The sequence below is a fragment of the Chionomys nivalis genome, chromosome 8 (assembly GCF_950005125.1).
Source record: "Chionomys nivalis chromosome 8, mChiNiv1.1, whole genome shotgun sequence".
Lineage (NCBI taxonomy): Eukaryota > Metazoa > Chordata > Mammalia > Rodentia > Cricetidae > Chionomys > Chionomys nivalis.
This window is the reverse complement of record NC_080093.1, coordinates 56,973,009-56,989,642: the sequence shown is the minus strand read 5'-3', so window position 1 is coordinate 56,989,642 and position 16,634 is coordinate 56,973,009. Positions and strand designations below refer to the sequence as shown.

Here is a 16,634-nt window from a genome sequence, read left to right as displayed (position 1 = left end):
TGTACAGGCCTCAATTCTGTCCTTCGTGTCCCAAAAGTAGTGCTGTCCCAGAACCAGAGGTCTCAGCACCCCTATATGGCCTAGTTCTCAGCTTCTCCAGGTGGGTCTGTTACTGTGGGAAACCAGGACTATTGGGAATATAGTCAAGCCTGTTTATTATTTGTGGTAATATCTTCTTTTGTGACTTAGCCTTGTGGACATATATGGTTAGACCTTACAGACTCCACAAATCTACCCTACCAGGGGTAAGTGACCTAAAGGGGGAGACACCCAGACTATCAACAGGGCTTGACAATTCAGCCAGAAGAAACTAGTGGGGCTGGGCTGGAGTCTTGGACCATATCCTGAGGGCTATACCTAAGAATTTAAGCTGGGGCACAAATGACACCGTTACCCCCACTGGTCAGAAATGTAGCAATGGTTTAGGAATATCTCACCAGCAACCTGCTGCGCTGCCAGAGGTATCAGCCCACAGTGCTTAGGGCTAGAACAGACACCAGGCTGCAGAAAGCAGCAGGCAGAGCTCTTTGGCAAGGCTGACTTCCACATACACAGGACCTTAGTGACAGCGAAGGTTCAAAGCAATTTTTCCTTAGTCAAATAGGAGGCACAATCGAAAGCTGTTGCCAGTATGTATGTTCCACTGTCTTGTAAGTCCAACCATCTATAGTGAAGGCAACGGAACAGGGTAAAATCAAAAGCCAGAACCAGGTGGGGCCAATTTTGTCCTGCCCTGGCAGAAATACATTGGAAATGATGGGTACTCACTCCACCACATAAGACAGACTCATCTTATTGCTCTGAAGGTTTGTAGTTGGGTCCCACACAAACCTGGGAGCTGCAGATCCAAGACCAGAGACACGGGTGTCTGGACTCCTGGAAAAACAGACCACTAAGCTCTGCTTAGTCTGGCATTTATTCTGACAACACTGGCTTGGCCAATGTACGTTTACTCAGGCAAGCCTGCACATGCTGCAGATCAGAAGAAACAAAACAAAATAAAGGCACTCCAGGGGGGCTCTGTTTAGCTAGCCAGTCCTGACTGGGTCATCCACAGTCTTACCATCTGCAGAATCAAGAGATTTGCCTCCAGTTCTCACTCCTCCAAACACTTCCTCATTCCCCAAGCTCACCTGGGGCAGATGTTTAAACTGTCCACTCCAGGACTGAAACAAAAAGCCATTGAGGTGAGGCGGCCACAGTACAACTTGTTAGATACTTTGCTGAATAATTTTCAAAAGGAAAGGCCTGCATCTAATGGATAAAGTGCATCCAGACCCTGATGGGCAGGAGTAGCGTCCAGCTTAAAGCTTAGTCTGTCTCCAAGGACACATCTCAGAAAGTACACCTTAAGGGTTCTGGGTGAAGAGTTGGGCACACACTGGCAAAGTGAGAACACCTTCAGTCAGGGATAATGCTGCCCCCTAGCGTCCATAAAGGCAGATCCAAAACATGTAGAGAACAGTCCCAACCCCCAGGCTACACCTCCCTTGCCTGGTATTTTCTAATTATATTGCTCCTTGCACAAACATGCTTTTATTGTCTGAGGCTAAAAGCACCCCCCGACACACACACACACACACACACACACACACACACACACACACTGGACTTTGAAGGCAAACACAGTTAAGCTGGAGGAAACCTTACTCTGGTACAGTCAGCTTCCGTTTTTATTCCTTTTGCAAGTACATGTACATATTTGTGTGTGTTTGCGTGCACGCATAGAAGCGAGAGACTGATACCAGTTACTTCCTCTATTACTATCCATCCTATTTTTAATTTTAATTAATTAATTAATTTAGAGACAAGTCTCTTGATCTCATGATTTAGCTAGACTGGCTGGTCAGTAAGCCCTAGGAACCCTTTCTCCCTGCCCCAGCACTGGGAATAGAATGTTCCACTACACTCAACTTTTTATACAGGTGGTGTATTGGGTGAAATTTACATCAATTTCAAATAAGATAGAGTCATTTTAGAAGAGGGAACCTAAACTGAGAAAATGCTCCAAGGCTGTTCTGTGGTGCAATTCCTTGATTGATGCTTGAAACAGGAAGGGCCAGCTCAGTGTGGACAGTGTTGCCTCTGAGCAGGCCCTGGGTGTGATTAAAAAAAAGCAAGGTAGAGAAAGCCATGGGAGAAAGCCAGTAAGCAGCCCTCCTCCATGGCCTCTGTATCGGTTCCTGCCCTGATTGTCCTGGATGACAGACTAGATTACAAGCTGTAAGATGAGACAAACCCTACCCTCTTCGAGTTGCTTTTGCTTATGGTGTTTCATCATAGCAACGAAAGCCCTAACTAAGAAAGATGGTAAGGATCTGAACTCAGGTCCTAACACTTGCACAGAAAGCACGTACTGACTAAGCTATCTCTCCAGACCTCTGGAAAGCTTCTAAAAGGAAATCTAGCACCTTGAAAAAGGAACTCATTGAGCCAAGATGGAATCTCAAACCACACTTAAACAATAATAACACACAACGCCCACGTTCAGAAAGATGATATTTAAAAAGGGAGCTCATTGTGCAGGGATGGCCACCCTGGGTGTTGATGCTGGGGGCCCCCTTGGGATGGGCACTTGGGGGGCAGCCTTCTGACTCCTCTCTGCAGACAGACGTTCCAGGCGTTCGGCATAGAAACCATTGAAATCCAGCCTTTAGAGGAGGGAAAGGAAGGTTAGGGAAACTCCAGGATAGGGCAGAGTCCAGCCCAAGCTGAGAAGATATACAAGATCTGCCATGGGTTGTCCATGTGGCAACCCCATTTCTCCCAATCATGTAAAGGTGAGTAACAGACACAACTAGGACCTCTTCCAGGTAGAGGGAAGGGCATGCTCTACCTGCCAGTGCACGGATACTCTTGCAGGTCTCAACCCTGGTGGGCTTTATTGAACACCATGGGTGAGGGTTCCTATCACACAGTATTTCCTGGCAATGGAATTCTGAGGGTGGCCCAGGCTTGGGAAGCCTGGCAGTGACTTTCGGTTCTAGGAACCCTTGAAACTAGGGCATTGTAGGACGGCACAATGTACCAGATGATTCCAGTGTACAAACTAGCACTTTTCAAAGGGTAATTCAGGGATGGTACCCAGTTCCTGGTTGAAGTCAGAGCCCCTTCCTATCCCAGTGATAAGCAGACACCCCTTCACCAGAGTATTCACAGCTGGCCCCTCTTCCTTCTTCCACCTTTGCCCAGATTACGATGCCTGCTGCTAGGGATACGGGGAGCAAGGGCTACAGTGAAAGCAGACGACAGGGCTAGGCCAAAGTCAGGTGTTTCTTACCTGGAGATGACGCTGGCCATGCCATGTTCATAGTTACTGGTGCTGTACACACTTAGTCGGTCCAGCAAATCAAGAAGATGGGCAGAAAAGTTTTTGTCAAAGTTATTGATGGTGGCCTCGAACCCAGAGGCCAGCTGAGGAGTATCCATATGCTCGGACAGGTGCTGGAGACAAACCCCAGGGAGCTCAGTATCAGTTACCAGGTAGGCACTTAGCCTCTCTGCTAGCTACAAGGATGTTCTTCCCTTTTTGTGTTTCTTTTCTTAGTTTTGAGACAGACTGTTGTTACCATAGCTCAGGCTGGCTTGTGATTCCCCTACCACAGCCTTCTGAGTGTAGGAATTACAGCATGTGCCACCACCTCTGGCTCTTTTTTGGAGACAGAGTCTCATGTTGTCCAGGCTGGCCTGGAACTCTCCTTGAATGCTTGATCCTCCTGCCTCTACCCTCTAAATGTTGTTAATGAAAGAAGTTGTGATGTTCCTGTTATTATACAAGATGGGAAGCTGGGGTAACAGAACACAGTAAATGAAGAAATACTTAGGGCAACAGGCCCACTGGGGTTCTCCAGGCTCACAGCATGGAGAGCCAACAATGGGTACTATATGCTCTCTACAGGGCTGATTTCAGCACTGGTGTGCTTTCCTCCTGTACACTAAGAAGCAAGGAGGATAGACCTTATCTTCTTTTGTCCTTGGCTTCTGACCCTCACATGCTCCCAGACCATCCCCCAATTGCCAACTCGTGGCCATGAATCCTGAAGGCTGCATAGGTCATCTGCACCAACAGGGATAAGCACTAAGCACCAACTGTAGCCAAGCAAAGCTCTGTGCTCTAGGACAGTCAGGCCCACTCCACACAATACTGTTGTATAGATGACTTGGCCACACTCTGGAGACCAGATGTCTGGAGGCTCAGTGGAAAGACTCTAATGGCTATGTTTTGAACCTAACTGCAGGACCCGTTTTTTTTTTGTTTTGTTTTTTTTTCCCCATCATATGGGTGACAACCAGGAAAGGGTTAAAAATGGTTAATTTTTTTGTTTGTCTTTTTTGGAGACAGGTCTGGTTTCAAACTGTTTGGAGCTAAAGCTGGCTCTGAACAACCGATCGTCCTGCTTCCACTTCCCAAGTGCTGGAATTCCAGGTATATGCCACCATACCTGACTTTATATTTGTTTTGATTAAGGTTTTATTTTCTTAAGTTTGCAGTACCAACACTGCCATATCTGACTAGAAAGAGGGTCTTTCTGGACAAGCCCCAAGGTCACGTACCTTCCTGGTAGGCTCCTTGCGGGGGCGCTCCTCAGTTCGCTCAGTCTCTGTGGGTGGCCCCTGTGCACTACCCTGCTCTAGTGTCAGCCGGCCCAGCTCACTGTCCAGCTTCATGCTCTGTGTAAATTTCTAAGGGTAGGTCATGAGGAAAGGTTATGATTAGTTCCAGACACAGCATACGTAGTAACAAGATAGCAAGTACTTACAGGTACACAGTACCCAACCCAGAGACACAGGGACACAAAGCTGTAGACAGGATGTTAGTTCTCAGCATTTGCAAAGCTACATTTCTCAATGGTTATCAACTGATGTTCATAAAATCATAGTTGTTTCATGTTTTCCTATATGGGAATTATGGTCTCTAAACACCTAAGGAATGAGTTTCACAGCCCTGTCTCCTCTATAACCCATCACCACCTATATCTCTTACCTCCTATCTGCTCCAGAGTGCTGCCTGAAGACCACTTGGCTACAGCATCCTCCCGCCCAGAAACCTTGGGTCATCCTTTTGTCACCTGATATTTTCTGCATTATTTTGGACACGTGCTTGTGACAACTTTAATACTAAGTTTTGACAAATGAATGCAAAAGCATTCAGAAGAGGCCTAAGACAGAGACCAGTACCAGGGATACTATGAGAAATAAGGCAGGGCCCCTAAATAGCTTTCCTGCCCGAATGGGACGGACTGGCCACAAAGACCAGGAGTTCTGAAGGGGAGAAGCTGTAGGACAGAGTGGCATGCAGCAATAGCCTGGACATTAAACATTCCCATGTTGCCTCCTTGTCCTCACCTGCATACAGTTGGTGAACATGACACACACAGACATAAGCTTGGAGAAAACCTTCAACAGCTCAGGGTTGGTCAGCATGCACTCCTTCAGGCAGTTGTCAAGGAAACTTGTGTGGTGGCCAAGCACGTCGTCAATGTTGGAAGCCTGCAAACAAAGGCCCGAGACTTCCCTGAAGTTACTGTGCACGTGGCTTTCGGTTCTGTTTGGTACTCTACTGCCTGCACATTTCCGCTGTCTCTACAGGCCTGTCATCTCTTAGAGACTATGTCGCTACCCCGTCTTTTTCTGTCTCCTCTTTCATGTACCATGTTGGACAGAAGCCCTGTCTGTACATGAGAAGGAAGTAGGCAGATGTGAGGCTGTGGACATTTCTGTGGCCACCATGACACCCGGCTAGCACATGCCGGTGCTATGAAATGCACTCTGGCTGTGAAAGAGCCTTTCAGATGCTACATGTATTTCTGCAGAGCAGAAACTCACAGATTTCAGGTTTTTCTCAAGGATGTGCCAGGTTGGTTCCATCACTTCAAACATCATGTAGTACTGAATATTCTGGACAAAGTTGAGCATTCGCTGCCGCAAAGTGAAAGCACCAGCAAACCTGAGTGCAGAAACAAGTTACTGAGGATGTGATGCAGAATCATCTACTACGTGCAGTACAGTGATGGCTCCCGCCCCAACTCCACTGCAGAGTAGACTCTCGTGAGTGATCCTAGCTCTCATGTGATGATGGTTCAGACTCAGGGACAAAGGACATTAACAAGGAAGGTGCCTCAATGCTGAAGTCTGAGGACACTCACTTCTGGCTTCATCAGGATGTCAAGTAAATATCTTACTCAGCACAACTCTTATTCCCCTACATCCTGAAAGGGTGTGCCAACTAGCCACACCACGGAGAGGCAGGGCAGGATCTGTAGCTAACTAAGTTACTCAGTACAGGTGTGGCGGTTTGGATGGCATGTTCCCAGTTGGTGGCTGTCTGGGGAGGCAGTCTTGTTGGACAAAACTTGTTACTGGTGGTGGTCTCTGAGGTTTCAAAAGGTTAGCACCATTTGAGATCTCTCACTGTCTCCTGCTTTCAATTCAAGCTGTGAGCGCTTAGCTGTTGCTCCAGCTGCCATTTCTGCCTGCTTGCTGCCATGCTCCCCACCACAGCAGTAGTGGGCTCTTATCCCTCTGGAACTATAAGCCCAAAATAGACTCTTTTTTTTTTTTTTGGTTTTTCGAGACAGGGTTTCTCTGTGGTTTTGGAGCCTGTCCTGGAACTAGCTCTTGCAGACCAGGCTGGTCTCGAACTCACAGAGATCCGCCTGCCTCTTTTTTTTTTTTATACACTGTTTTGGTCATAGTGTTTGATCACAGCAGTAAAAAAGGAGCTAAGACATCAGGTAGGTGCTAATACCAAGAACTACGACCATGGCTGGCTCCACATGCTTGTGTTTTACCAGGACAATTTTTTTTTTCAGATTTCTTTTTAATTATGTATATATGTGTAATGTATGTGGTATCCTCATGTAAGTGCAAATGCCCAGATGCTAGAAAATGATCATCCCTTGGAGCTGGAATTACATGTACTAATGAGCTTTTCAGTGTGGCACTGGGAACAGAACTCTGGTCCTCTGCAAGAGCACTACATGCTTTTAACCCAAGTCACTGCTCCAGCTTTTTGAAGTAAATTCTTTGTTTTCTTTGAGACAGGGTTTCTCTGTGTAGCCCTGGCTGTCCTGGAACTCACTCAGTAGACCAGGCTAGCCTCGAACTCAGAGATTCGCCTGCCTCTGCCTCCTGAGGGCTGGGACTAAAGGTGTGTGCCACCATTGCCTGTCATCCTGAGGCAAATTCTTGAAATTTTACCCTCAACCTTTCCACACATTAGAGTACAAAAGATTACCAGAGCACTTCCCAGCACTTACTGCTCTGTGTACTGAAGAAGAGGGAATATGGGGAGGGGCTTGTGTGATGCAGACTGAGCCTGGAAGTCAGCTCTATGAGGATATAGACAGTGAGTGTGCAGTTAGTAAGGAATTATGAAAACAGAAAAGCTACAAGTGACTTTCAAACAATGTTCTTAGAATGACAGGGAGGGCAAAATAGGACACACCACTTTGCTGAGTGCAGCGCATACTGCTTGGCGGTCTTGTTGCTGATCCAGACACTGCAGAGCTGCCTCTCCACGTGTTTGCAGTAGAACATGTGCCGGAAGAGCATCTGGTAGCGGGTGAGTGCCTTCCTGCAAAGAGGGACATGTCAGGAACCTTGGCAAGGCAGCCTGTGTTCCTGATTATCTGCAGGATGGCACCAACAGACAGCAAGAGCAACCCAGCATCCTGTAGCATGAGGCTGTCCAAACAGGCAGTTCTGACTCCTACCCATACCTGCACTCAGCTGAAAAAGCAACTAAGTTTCTTAAAAACTATGAGAAGTTAAACACCAACTGGAAAGCCTTAACTAAAAAGTCAGATTAGGGTAGAGCTCAGTGGCAAGCACTTGGCTTGACCATATGTGGCCTAGGTCACGTAGGCCTCACCTATTGATAATCAGTGACAGGGGCCACTTGACAACGTAGTCAAAGGAGAAGGCCTCCAGACCACTCAGTGTGAGCTCCGTGGGGTCAGCATGAGTCATTGCCTTCTCCTGCTTGGTCTCAATGGCCAGAACCCGCAAAAGCTGAGTGATGAGGTCATGAGGCATCAGGTCAATCTTGGGGAAAAAGAAAAAAAAATGATGTATGCAAAATTGTCTTAACCCTTACATACTCCTGAATGGAGTTGGAAAAGCAAGCAAGTTTCTTAAATACTATTAGAAGCTAACCACCCACTGATAACCCTTAATTAATAAGTTAGGTTTAGAGCCAGAACAAAGACCCACATCTTTAATGCCAGCACTAGGGAGGCAGAGACAGATAGATCTATGTGAACTGAACGCCAGCCTGGTCTACAGAGTAAAGTCCAAGACAGCCAGTGCTATGCAGATATGCAGAGACCTTGTCTCCAAAATACAATGTTAGATTGGGATATATGTAGTACAATGGCATATGTGAGATCCTAGGTCTTTCTACAGCACCGCACAAGAAAAATTAAATCAAAACACCTTCCATCAAAATGGAAGAGAAACACAGGGTTTTATAAGAAAGCAGGCTGAAGCCGGGCGGTGGTGGCACACGCCTTTAATCCCAGCACTCGGGAGGCAGAGGCAGGCGGATCTCTGGGAGTTCGAGGCCAGCCTGGTCTACAAGAGCTAGTTCTGGGACAGACACCAAAGCTACAGAGAAACCCTGTCTCAAAAAACCAAAAAAAAAAAAAAAAAAAAAGAAAAAAAAAGAAAGAAAGCAGGCTGAGCAAGCCATGAGGTGCAAGGCAGTAAGCAGCACTCCTCTGTGGTCTGTTCATCAGCTCCTGCCTCCTGGGTCCTCCCCGTTTGAGTTGCTGTTCTGACTTCCATCAGTGATGGAGTATGATGTAGAACTGAAGCTGAAATAAACCCATTCCCGCAAGCTGCTTCACTCATGGTGCTTATCATAGCATTAGAAGCCTAAGATAACTCCGAACCACAGAACCAGCTCTCCAGTCCTAAAACAGCATTTTAAATGTTTCTACTGTTGCTGTTATAAATGAGAAACCATAGGGGAAACTGAATAAATCTTAGAAGTGAAGACTTTTTACTTTACCTGTGAAGATGAAGCACATTCGGTGAGATATATGACAAAACTTATTATAGACAAACAGTACTGTCTACAACATTAATTATTAAAATACTTATCAAGAGCCAACCACATGCCAGTGTGACAAGGGCTCCTGTAAAACATGAAAGACACAGAAAATAAAAGACTGGAAAAAACAAAGCACAAAGAATAAAGGAGGGAAAAACACAAACAGCTCATGAACAAATCAAATGCTCACCATCTCCTAACAGTCATGAAAATGTAGACCACTCTACTTCTGATTGTCAAAGTAACAAAGATGGGGACATCGGGTGAGCAGACATGACTCTCATTTGCCCCATGGCCAGCACCTGAGATGGCTCTTGTATGGTCCACCTGAATGATCAGGCCACAGACTGTCACTAGAAATGTACCCCATAAAATTACTCCTGTACCTAACAAGAGATCCAGAAATACATGAAGTGAAGAAGAGCAGAACTGCAAGGAAAAATAAAGTCCTAGGAGAAAACTGGAGACTCAGGCCCACTCTCAGTAATATATGGAAGCCACATGGACAGCACTAAGAACCATCCAAGACCTGCACAGCAGAGAAGAACCCATGTGGAATCCCAGGACACTTTACAACTGATGCTACACAGAGCACACTCTACAAGCATGGCAGCTGAAGTTAAAACCAAGTAACAGTGCTGGAAATATGGCTCAATGGTTAAGAGCACTGGCTGCACTTTCAGAGGACCCAGGTTTAATTCCCAGCACCCACATGGTGGCTCACAACTGCCTGTAACTCCAGTTCCAGGGGATTGGATGCTCTCTTCTGCCCTCCACAGGCACTGCACGCATATGGTGCAAAGATACCCACACGTTTATAGTAAAATAAACAAAATTTAAAAAACAAAAAATCCTAAGTAACAGGAGAAAACCCTGAAAATGTACCAATTAGTGGAAATTAAACAAAACAAATCACTAAAGAAGAAATCATGAGGAAATTACAGATTCTCTTGAAACAAATGAAAACAAAGCATGTTAAAATAGCCTAACTTCAAAACTCAAAAAAAGTAAGAACAGAAACTAAGCCCAACACTAACAGAAACAAGTTAATAGAAACAAAGAATAGAAAGGGAGAAAAGTAATAAAACCAAGACTGAGTTCTTAAAAACATCAATGAACTGAGAAGCTTTCAGTTATGTGAGGGAGAACAGAAGACACAAACCCTGGAGTCAGAGAGATGGAAGTGGAGTTCTTACTGCCAGCTTTCTAGACCACAATAGTTCTCTGCACTGCATGGCAGCAAACACACACCCTGTTGATGGCGACAGAAACATACAGATGTCCAGGATGAACTCTAGAAGTAGATGTTAAGAAAGACCTTGACCTGTATGAGATGGAGCCTTGATGCAGAATCTTCCAGAAAAAGCCCAGTGACAGAACTCAAGTAACTCACCGGTGCACTCACCACACCTAAGAACATAGAGAAGCAGCATATATCTCCACACACTCTGTGAGGTGAGGAGAACCTAATCTGGCACAGGTGCAGACCAAACCCACAAGAAAAGCACACACCAGCGTCCCTTGTGAGAGCAGACACAGAGCCAAACAAAGTGCTTACAAGCTAGTGTTCTGGGAAGTGAGGACAAACACAGGATGGGACACCTTGCCTGGGCCCTGTTATGTGCTCACTCTAATGTCTCAGAAGCCATGTGCCGTGGACACTGCACTCACCTTGAGGTCATCTTTGAAGGGGTCAGTGTTAGCAGTGCTCATTCGCAGGGCCAGCTCCAACAGAGCCTCTAGGCGTGTGGGTGTGATGTCCTCTACCGGCTTCCTGAGCTCCTCCTCAGTAAGGTCCATGAAATGCACAAAGAAGTCCCCCTGGTCCATCAGGAAGTAGCGTTTGATGGACCTGTGCCGGGGGACAGGGGTGGGGATGAGGTGTTTGAACCCAACCTTCAACATATAAGGTAGAGGCTTGGCAGTTCTCCATGGGACATGGAGCTACTGCTCAGACATGGCAGGGGAGAGGCAGACAGCAAGGAGCTGAGAGACTCATTGGCTTGGACAGTATAAAGAACTAAGACCCTGGCACCTCACCCTAGGGCGGCAGAGAGCCTGTGCAGAGACAAAGACAAAAAAAAAAAAAAAAAAAAAAGTTGCTAAGAGGGACACTCTACTCTCAGTCCCATGGATGTGAAGTAAGCCTAACCTCAGGTGGGCCACCAGCTCCTTCTCCTCCATGAGGAAGTCCAGCAGCACCTTGCTGGCATAGTTGAATGCCTTCTCAATCTGTTCCACGTATGCTCGCTCTTTGAGTGTGTAGATGATCTCCTTGGCTACGGGACACGTGACGTCATGACCACATTCTCTGACCACATTTAGATATTTTCCTGAAAAAATAAATAAATGAAAAGAGGAAGGTGGATTCAGTATCTCTGTACATGTTGTATCTCAAGTTGGAGCTTTATGACACAAATCTAACATGAGGTAGTGGGCTAAACATGAAGTACAATTTGCTTCCTTCCCCTGAAAAGATTGTGCAATAGTGACCTGCAATGGCTCCTCAGGACTGTACTTCATGGGAAGGATTTTGAAAAAGCCTTGAGAGCTAGGTTGCTGAATCATCTCCTAGCCCTTTCTGATGCTGCTAAGCTCTCAAAGCAGAGCATACATGCCAAGGCCCCAAACACTTACCTAGTATCTACATCAGGCTTAACCTGTGCAATGAAACTAAAGGACACAGTTGGCCTGGGAGGTGTGGGTTCCTCATGTCTTTTCTTGCTATAGAATGGAGTTTTAGAGGTTAAGACCCAAGAGAGAAAGCTATGTCTAAGGCAGATAGCTTCCAGATTGGGGTGGGGGGGCCAGAATGAAGCCATGGAGAGTTAAGAACTACCAGTAGCTAACAACAGTTCAGACTAATAGGTCATTCCCAGTTACATCATCTCCAGAGGCAGAGAGGCTGGAAGGCTGTGAAGAGGCCACTGACCTCCTTGGTGAGAGAGCCAAGTAGTTACCTGTGCTGAGGATCTTGCCTGCTACCTTCTGCAGGAAGGATGGGATCTGCTGTGGCAGCACAGTATAGCGCTGGTCCCAGTACTTGTCATTGTAGTCCTCCTGGATCTTCTCCTTCTGCAGTTCGTGTTCCTCCACCATGAACTCACTGCAAGTCACACAGTCTCTCAGAACACTAGAGGGCAAGCCTGGCCAACCTCGAGGTGGTCACATACTTCTAGAAACATCTGCACAACTACTGAGTAATTGTAGCCTCACTTGGGAGCAGATGTCTACTTTGAGGCAGAGCTAGGTGGCTTCTTCCCTACTTTTCCATTATGGTCAAAGGATGGACACAGAATGACTTGTCCTGGGTCTATCACCAACAGAATCAGACCCTTCCCATAGAGTTTTAAGACCCATTTCCCTGTAGTCAGATGGAAACTGCAATGCTTACTAGGCTCACCACACCAGATTCTATAATTTGGCCCCTCAGTAAAGAAACACTAGGCCCACTCTGTGATAGAGCACATGCAAGGCCTGGGTTTATCCCCAATACAGGAGAACAGAGCTCTCTATGAACTAGTCATTTACTTTACATGGTCAAAGGTACCATGCTGAGGTGGCACGCACAACTACATGGAGGTAAGGACATGGGCTCCAGATTTAGACCACAATGTTCCTCACTCAACAGGATGAAGCCACTGAAAGGCAGTTGAGTGAGTGACACACTCCCTCAGCTCCTAGGTGACTGCTGTGTTGAGGACTGGCATCTGGCATGTCCCTTCTCAGAGGCTATCGCACAGTGGAGAGTCCAGGTGAAAGGTATCCGGCACCTATAGGCCTACCTGTATGGGTCATGAATAATACCCCTGTAGATCCACTTCTCCAGGATCTCAAAGTAGGGTGCACTGGCCGCCTTGGTCAGATAGAGGCACAGCTCTTGCGCCTGGCTGTCCCCTGTGTAGTTGAAGCTCCTATCATGGAGAAGGCTCAGCGTCAATCCGCCCACACACTCACCTTTATCCACTGAGGTGGCTGTGGGTAGAAAGGAGTGGCTCACTACCAGGTGTCTATGCACCCCTAGCAGGCAGGCAGGACCCCTCCCAAGACACCATGCTCAGATGCTAAAGCTTCAGATGCTAATGAGGCCTATCAAGAAAAGCTTCCAGGCCTGATGTGATGGCACACATCATAATGAGACCCCGACTCAAAAAACAAGAATAAAGAAAAATACTCTGGCACCTTCCTTCTATAGTTCATTAAAAGAAGACATGACAAGTGCTTTGTCCACCACCCTGCTACCAGAGTGGCCTGCCATGCACGGCCTTAGGGAGCCATCCACCTACAGCCCCTCCACCAGCAGTCCGCACCAAGAGAGGCAAGGATGTCGATGGTCCGCATGGCTGGCTGGATGTAGAACCAGAGCTTCTGCAGCGACAGGAGGCCCTGCCTGTGCAGCTGTTCCAGTTGTGTGACCAGGATCAAGTATTCCTTTACCAGGGTCCTCATAGCAGCAGCCAAGGCATGGTTCACCTGCCCATATTCGAATGAAGATTTCTCCTCAATGAACCTATAGCAAAGATACATGAGACACCTGGGGAAGGGCTAAATTTCCAAAAAAAAAAAGTTGAGCCCATTCCAAATCCCATTCTTATCCAAGAAGCAAATTACTCACTCCAGTACTTATAGCCAATGGGAATCTGTGGCAGTAAGAGTTAAACTGAGTCGGGATAGGAATTGGTGACTCACAGGCTCTTCAAAATTTATTAAGGACCCACCTGGTTACTGTAGAGTAGCTGGCAGCCACAGGAAGGATTCTGTTTACCAGCTCCCGGATGGAGAGGTCCAGGTTGGGGTCCACAAGGAAGGTACGGTTCTGCCTCCCAGCCAAGGGCTGAGCAGTGATGTACCTGCCATCCACACCCACAAGCACATAGAGCAGATCTTCCACCACTGCTGATTCCTGGGAGGCCAAGGGCAGTGTACCTGCAAGATAGAGGCAACACTAGACTTTAACTCCATAACCTTACTTACCATCTTCTCTGTAACCTCTTATACACAGATGGATGGAAAGCGGAAGTGGATTCCCTGATATGGTTTGAATATGAACATACTCCACAGGTTGTGTTGAATGTTTGATCCCTAGTTGGTAGCTCTACTGGTAGGTGCAGAAACCTCAGGACACAGGAATTATAGAAGTAGGACACTGGAGGTATACCTTTGAAGGTTATACAGGATCCCCAGCTCTTTCCTAATCTACTTCCTGTCCAGAAAATGAACAGCTTTTCTACCACACACTCCTGATGTGGTGCCTCATCTGAGGGCCCACAATCAACAGACCAAAGGACATTAGCTAAAATCTCTGAAATTGTGGGCCTCCTCTCCCCGAGCCCTGCCAAAACCCTTCCAACTTTAAGTTGTCCTCTGTGTTATTTTGGTCACAGCAAAAGTAACAATACAGAAAGTTGGTAACCTTTCAAGTTCTGTTAAACCTGACCAAGTGGTTCATAGGCTTTGGATTAGTTTGTGGGAAGAAAGTGGAAATGTTTAGAAATGCAGGCTGGAGAAGCCTAGAATTTAAGCAATGGGTGGCTGGCCCCCCGTCCTCTCCTTCTTCTTGCTCTCTTGCTCCTCCTCTTCCTTGTTTCTTCTATTTAGCCTCTCTGCCTGCCAGCTTCGCCTATCCTTGTTCCTGCCTTGCTATTGGCCATTCAGCCTCTTTATTAGGACCATCAGGAGTTTTAGAGAGGCAAAGAATCACAGCTTCACAGAGTTAAAAAAAAAAAATGCAGCATAAACAAAAGCAACACATCTTAAAATAATATTCCCCAATAAATGGGCAAGTCTTGTGAGTGGCAATGACCAGAATACATTAGGAATAGAGAGTGAAAGGCAGGCTTCTCAGCTGTCAGACAGGAATACAGACTTGAGGCCACTTGTGCTACATTTTAGCCAAGAATTTGTCTTCATACTATTTGTGCCCTGAAAATTTCTGAGTCTGAGTCTAAAAGTAATAGACGAATTAATTAATCCTGGTACGTAACTTTGAGGCAGTCATTCCTTTAGGCTATGACATGTTTATTCCAGCACCCCCCCGCAACTTTTTTTTTAAAAAAAAGACTTATTTATTTGTTTATTATATAGTGTTCTGCCTGAATGCCCGAAGAGGGCACCAGATCTCATTATAGGTTGTTGTGAGCCATCACATGGTCCTGGAACTCAGGACCTGTGGAAGAGCAGTCAGTGTTCTTAACCTTTGAGCCACCTCTCCTTTTAGCCCCCAGACTTCTTTTAGATTGGTTTTACAGTGAGAATTGGGAGCCTAAAGTAAAATGCAAAGCATAAAGACTACTCAGGAAAGCCCATGTAAGACTGGAGCTAAGGTAGGCATGGTTTCTAAAGAGATCATCACTATTAAAAAAGAAGCCAATTAAATAATGTCTTCAAGACACAGCAGGACCGATGCACACATGAACTCATGGAGACTATGGTGGCACGCACAAGACCTGTAGTTTTAAATAAGACTGGGTCCCAGCACTGAAAGGGAAATGAGCACAAAGTCCCACTCCTAACCAAGGAAAGACAAAGAATGATAGGCAAGTATTGCCAGATCTTCAGGCTAAGCTCTGAAGGAGCTGGGGAACACAATGTACAAACACCCTGAGATAGCAAACTTGGCTGGTATGCGGGGCCTGAGTGAAAAATGGAGCTCAAGGGCCAGAAGGGGCCAGCCTGGACAAACTGTCAGGGTTTCTGGGGGGGGACTAGGGTTGTCACTGGACAGGCTGACCCAAGACTCAGGCCTTGCACTGAAAGTAGGCTCTAGCTATGTTTACAGGAAGTACAGGAACTACAGAAAGGGGAGGAAGATGAGTTGTCAGATTCATGCCCCTGCATAATGCGATAGCTACTTGGATTAAAGTAATAAAACAGAAAACTAGTTGCTTAGTCAAACTTACTGAATTTCAATGTTCAACAGTTCTAGGTGTGAGTAAGCCACTGGGGGGTGGCAGGTACAGCAGCAGAGCGACAATAGTGACAGTTTACCTAGCCACTTGGGAAGGGGTGATAAAGGCGGTGGGTCCAGGACTAAACGTCAAGGAGCAGAGGCAACGTGAGAAGACAGGGGAGCTTACTGGAAAGAGCAGTTGGAAGGGCACAGAGCTGGGACAATTGGAGAAATGTTGATTCATGATGCTAAGTATTGCATTGCTGAAGAGAGTGGAATCCCATAGGAACGAGTCCTGAGGACACACAGTATGCAGAACACCAATTACACCCTCAGGCTGCAGAAAGAGAAGGTCTAAGGTTGAGGCTCCACCAAAGACAATGACTATGCTGACCACACGGTCTGTGTATAGACAGGAGAGCAGTTACCTCTACCAGGTGATGGGACAGGTGACAATAGGTAAATACCAACACTGCAAACAAGAAGTCCATGACATAAAGCCAGCTGTCTCTACCTTCCCATTAACTTGTAGAAGAATATGTCTGCTTAGGGACAGGAAAAACACTGAATTTGTCTAACAGTCCTGTAAGGTATTTCTAAAGATGACAGTAGACCTCTGCACCAACACACCGACACTACCCAGAACTCATGAGCTGTGGCAAGGCACACCACTCCATGTTCCTCCTGAAT

General features: G+C 46.4%; 1 protein-coding gene across 6 annotated transcripts in view; it reads right to left on the bottom strand.

Annotated features, from left to right (window-relative positions):
- Positions 1-24: 24 nt before the first annotated feature.
- Positions 25-16,634, bottom strand: part of Tubgcp2 (tubulin gamma complex component 2) — a 25,445-nt gene continuing 8,835 nt past the window's right edge. For 2 of the 6 annotated variants that reach the window (XM_057779207.1, XM_057779208.1), the window contains 13 exons: positions 13,774-13,981; positions 13,366-13,565; positions 12,841-13,030; positions 12,016-12,161; positions 11,208-11,388; positions 10,727-10,907; positions 7,874-8,046; positions 7,448-7,576; positions 5,827-5,947; positions 5,347-5,490; positions 4,555-4,683; positions 3,281-3,444; positions 1,695-2,651 (listed from right to left, as the gene is read on the bottom strand). In XM_057779207.1, coding sequence (XP_057635190.1) covers positions 2,516-2,651; positions 3,281-3,444; positions 4,555-4,683; positions 5,347-5,490; positions 5,827-5,947; positions 7,448-7,576; positions 7,874-8,046; positions 10,727-10,907; positions 11,208-11,388; positions 12,016-12,161; positions 12,841-13,030; positions 13,366-13,504 — 1,833 coding nt within the window. In that variant the 5' untranslated portion in view covers positions 13,505-13,565; positions 13,774-13,981 and the 3' untranslated portion in view covers positions 1,695-2,515. Of the gene's footprint in view, positions 113-437; positions 2,652-3,280; positions 3,445-4,554; positions 4,684-5,346; positions 5,491-5,826; positions 5,948-7,447; positions 7,577-7,873; positions 8,047-10,726; positions 10,908-11,207; positions 11,389-12,015; positions 12,162-12,840; positions 13,031-13,365; positions 13,566-13,773; positions 13,982-16,634 lie in introns of those variants that run through there. The other 4 variants (XR_009057594.1, XM_057779205.1, XM_057779204.1 and 1 more) reach the window with 4 other exon arrangements.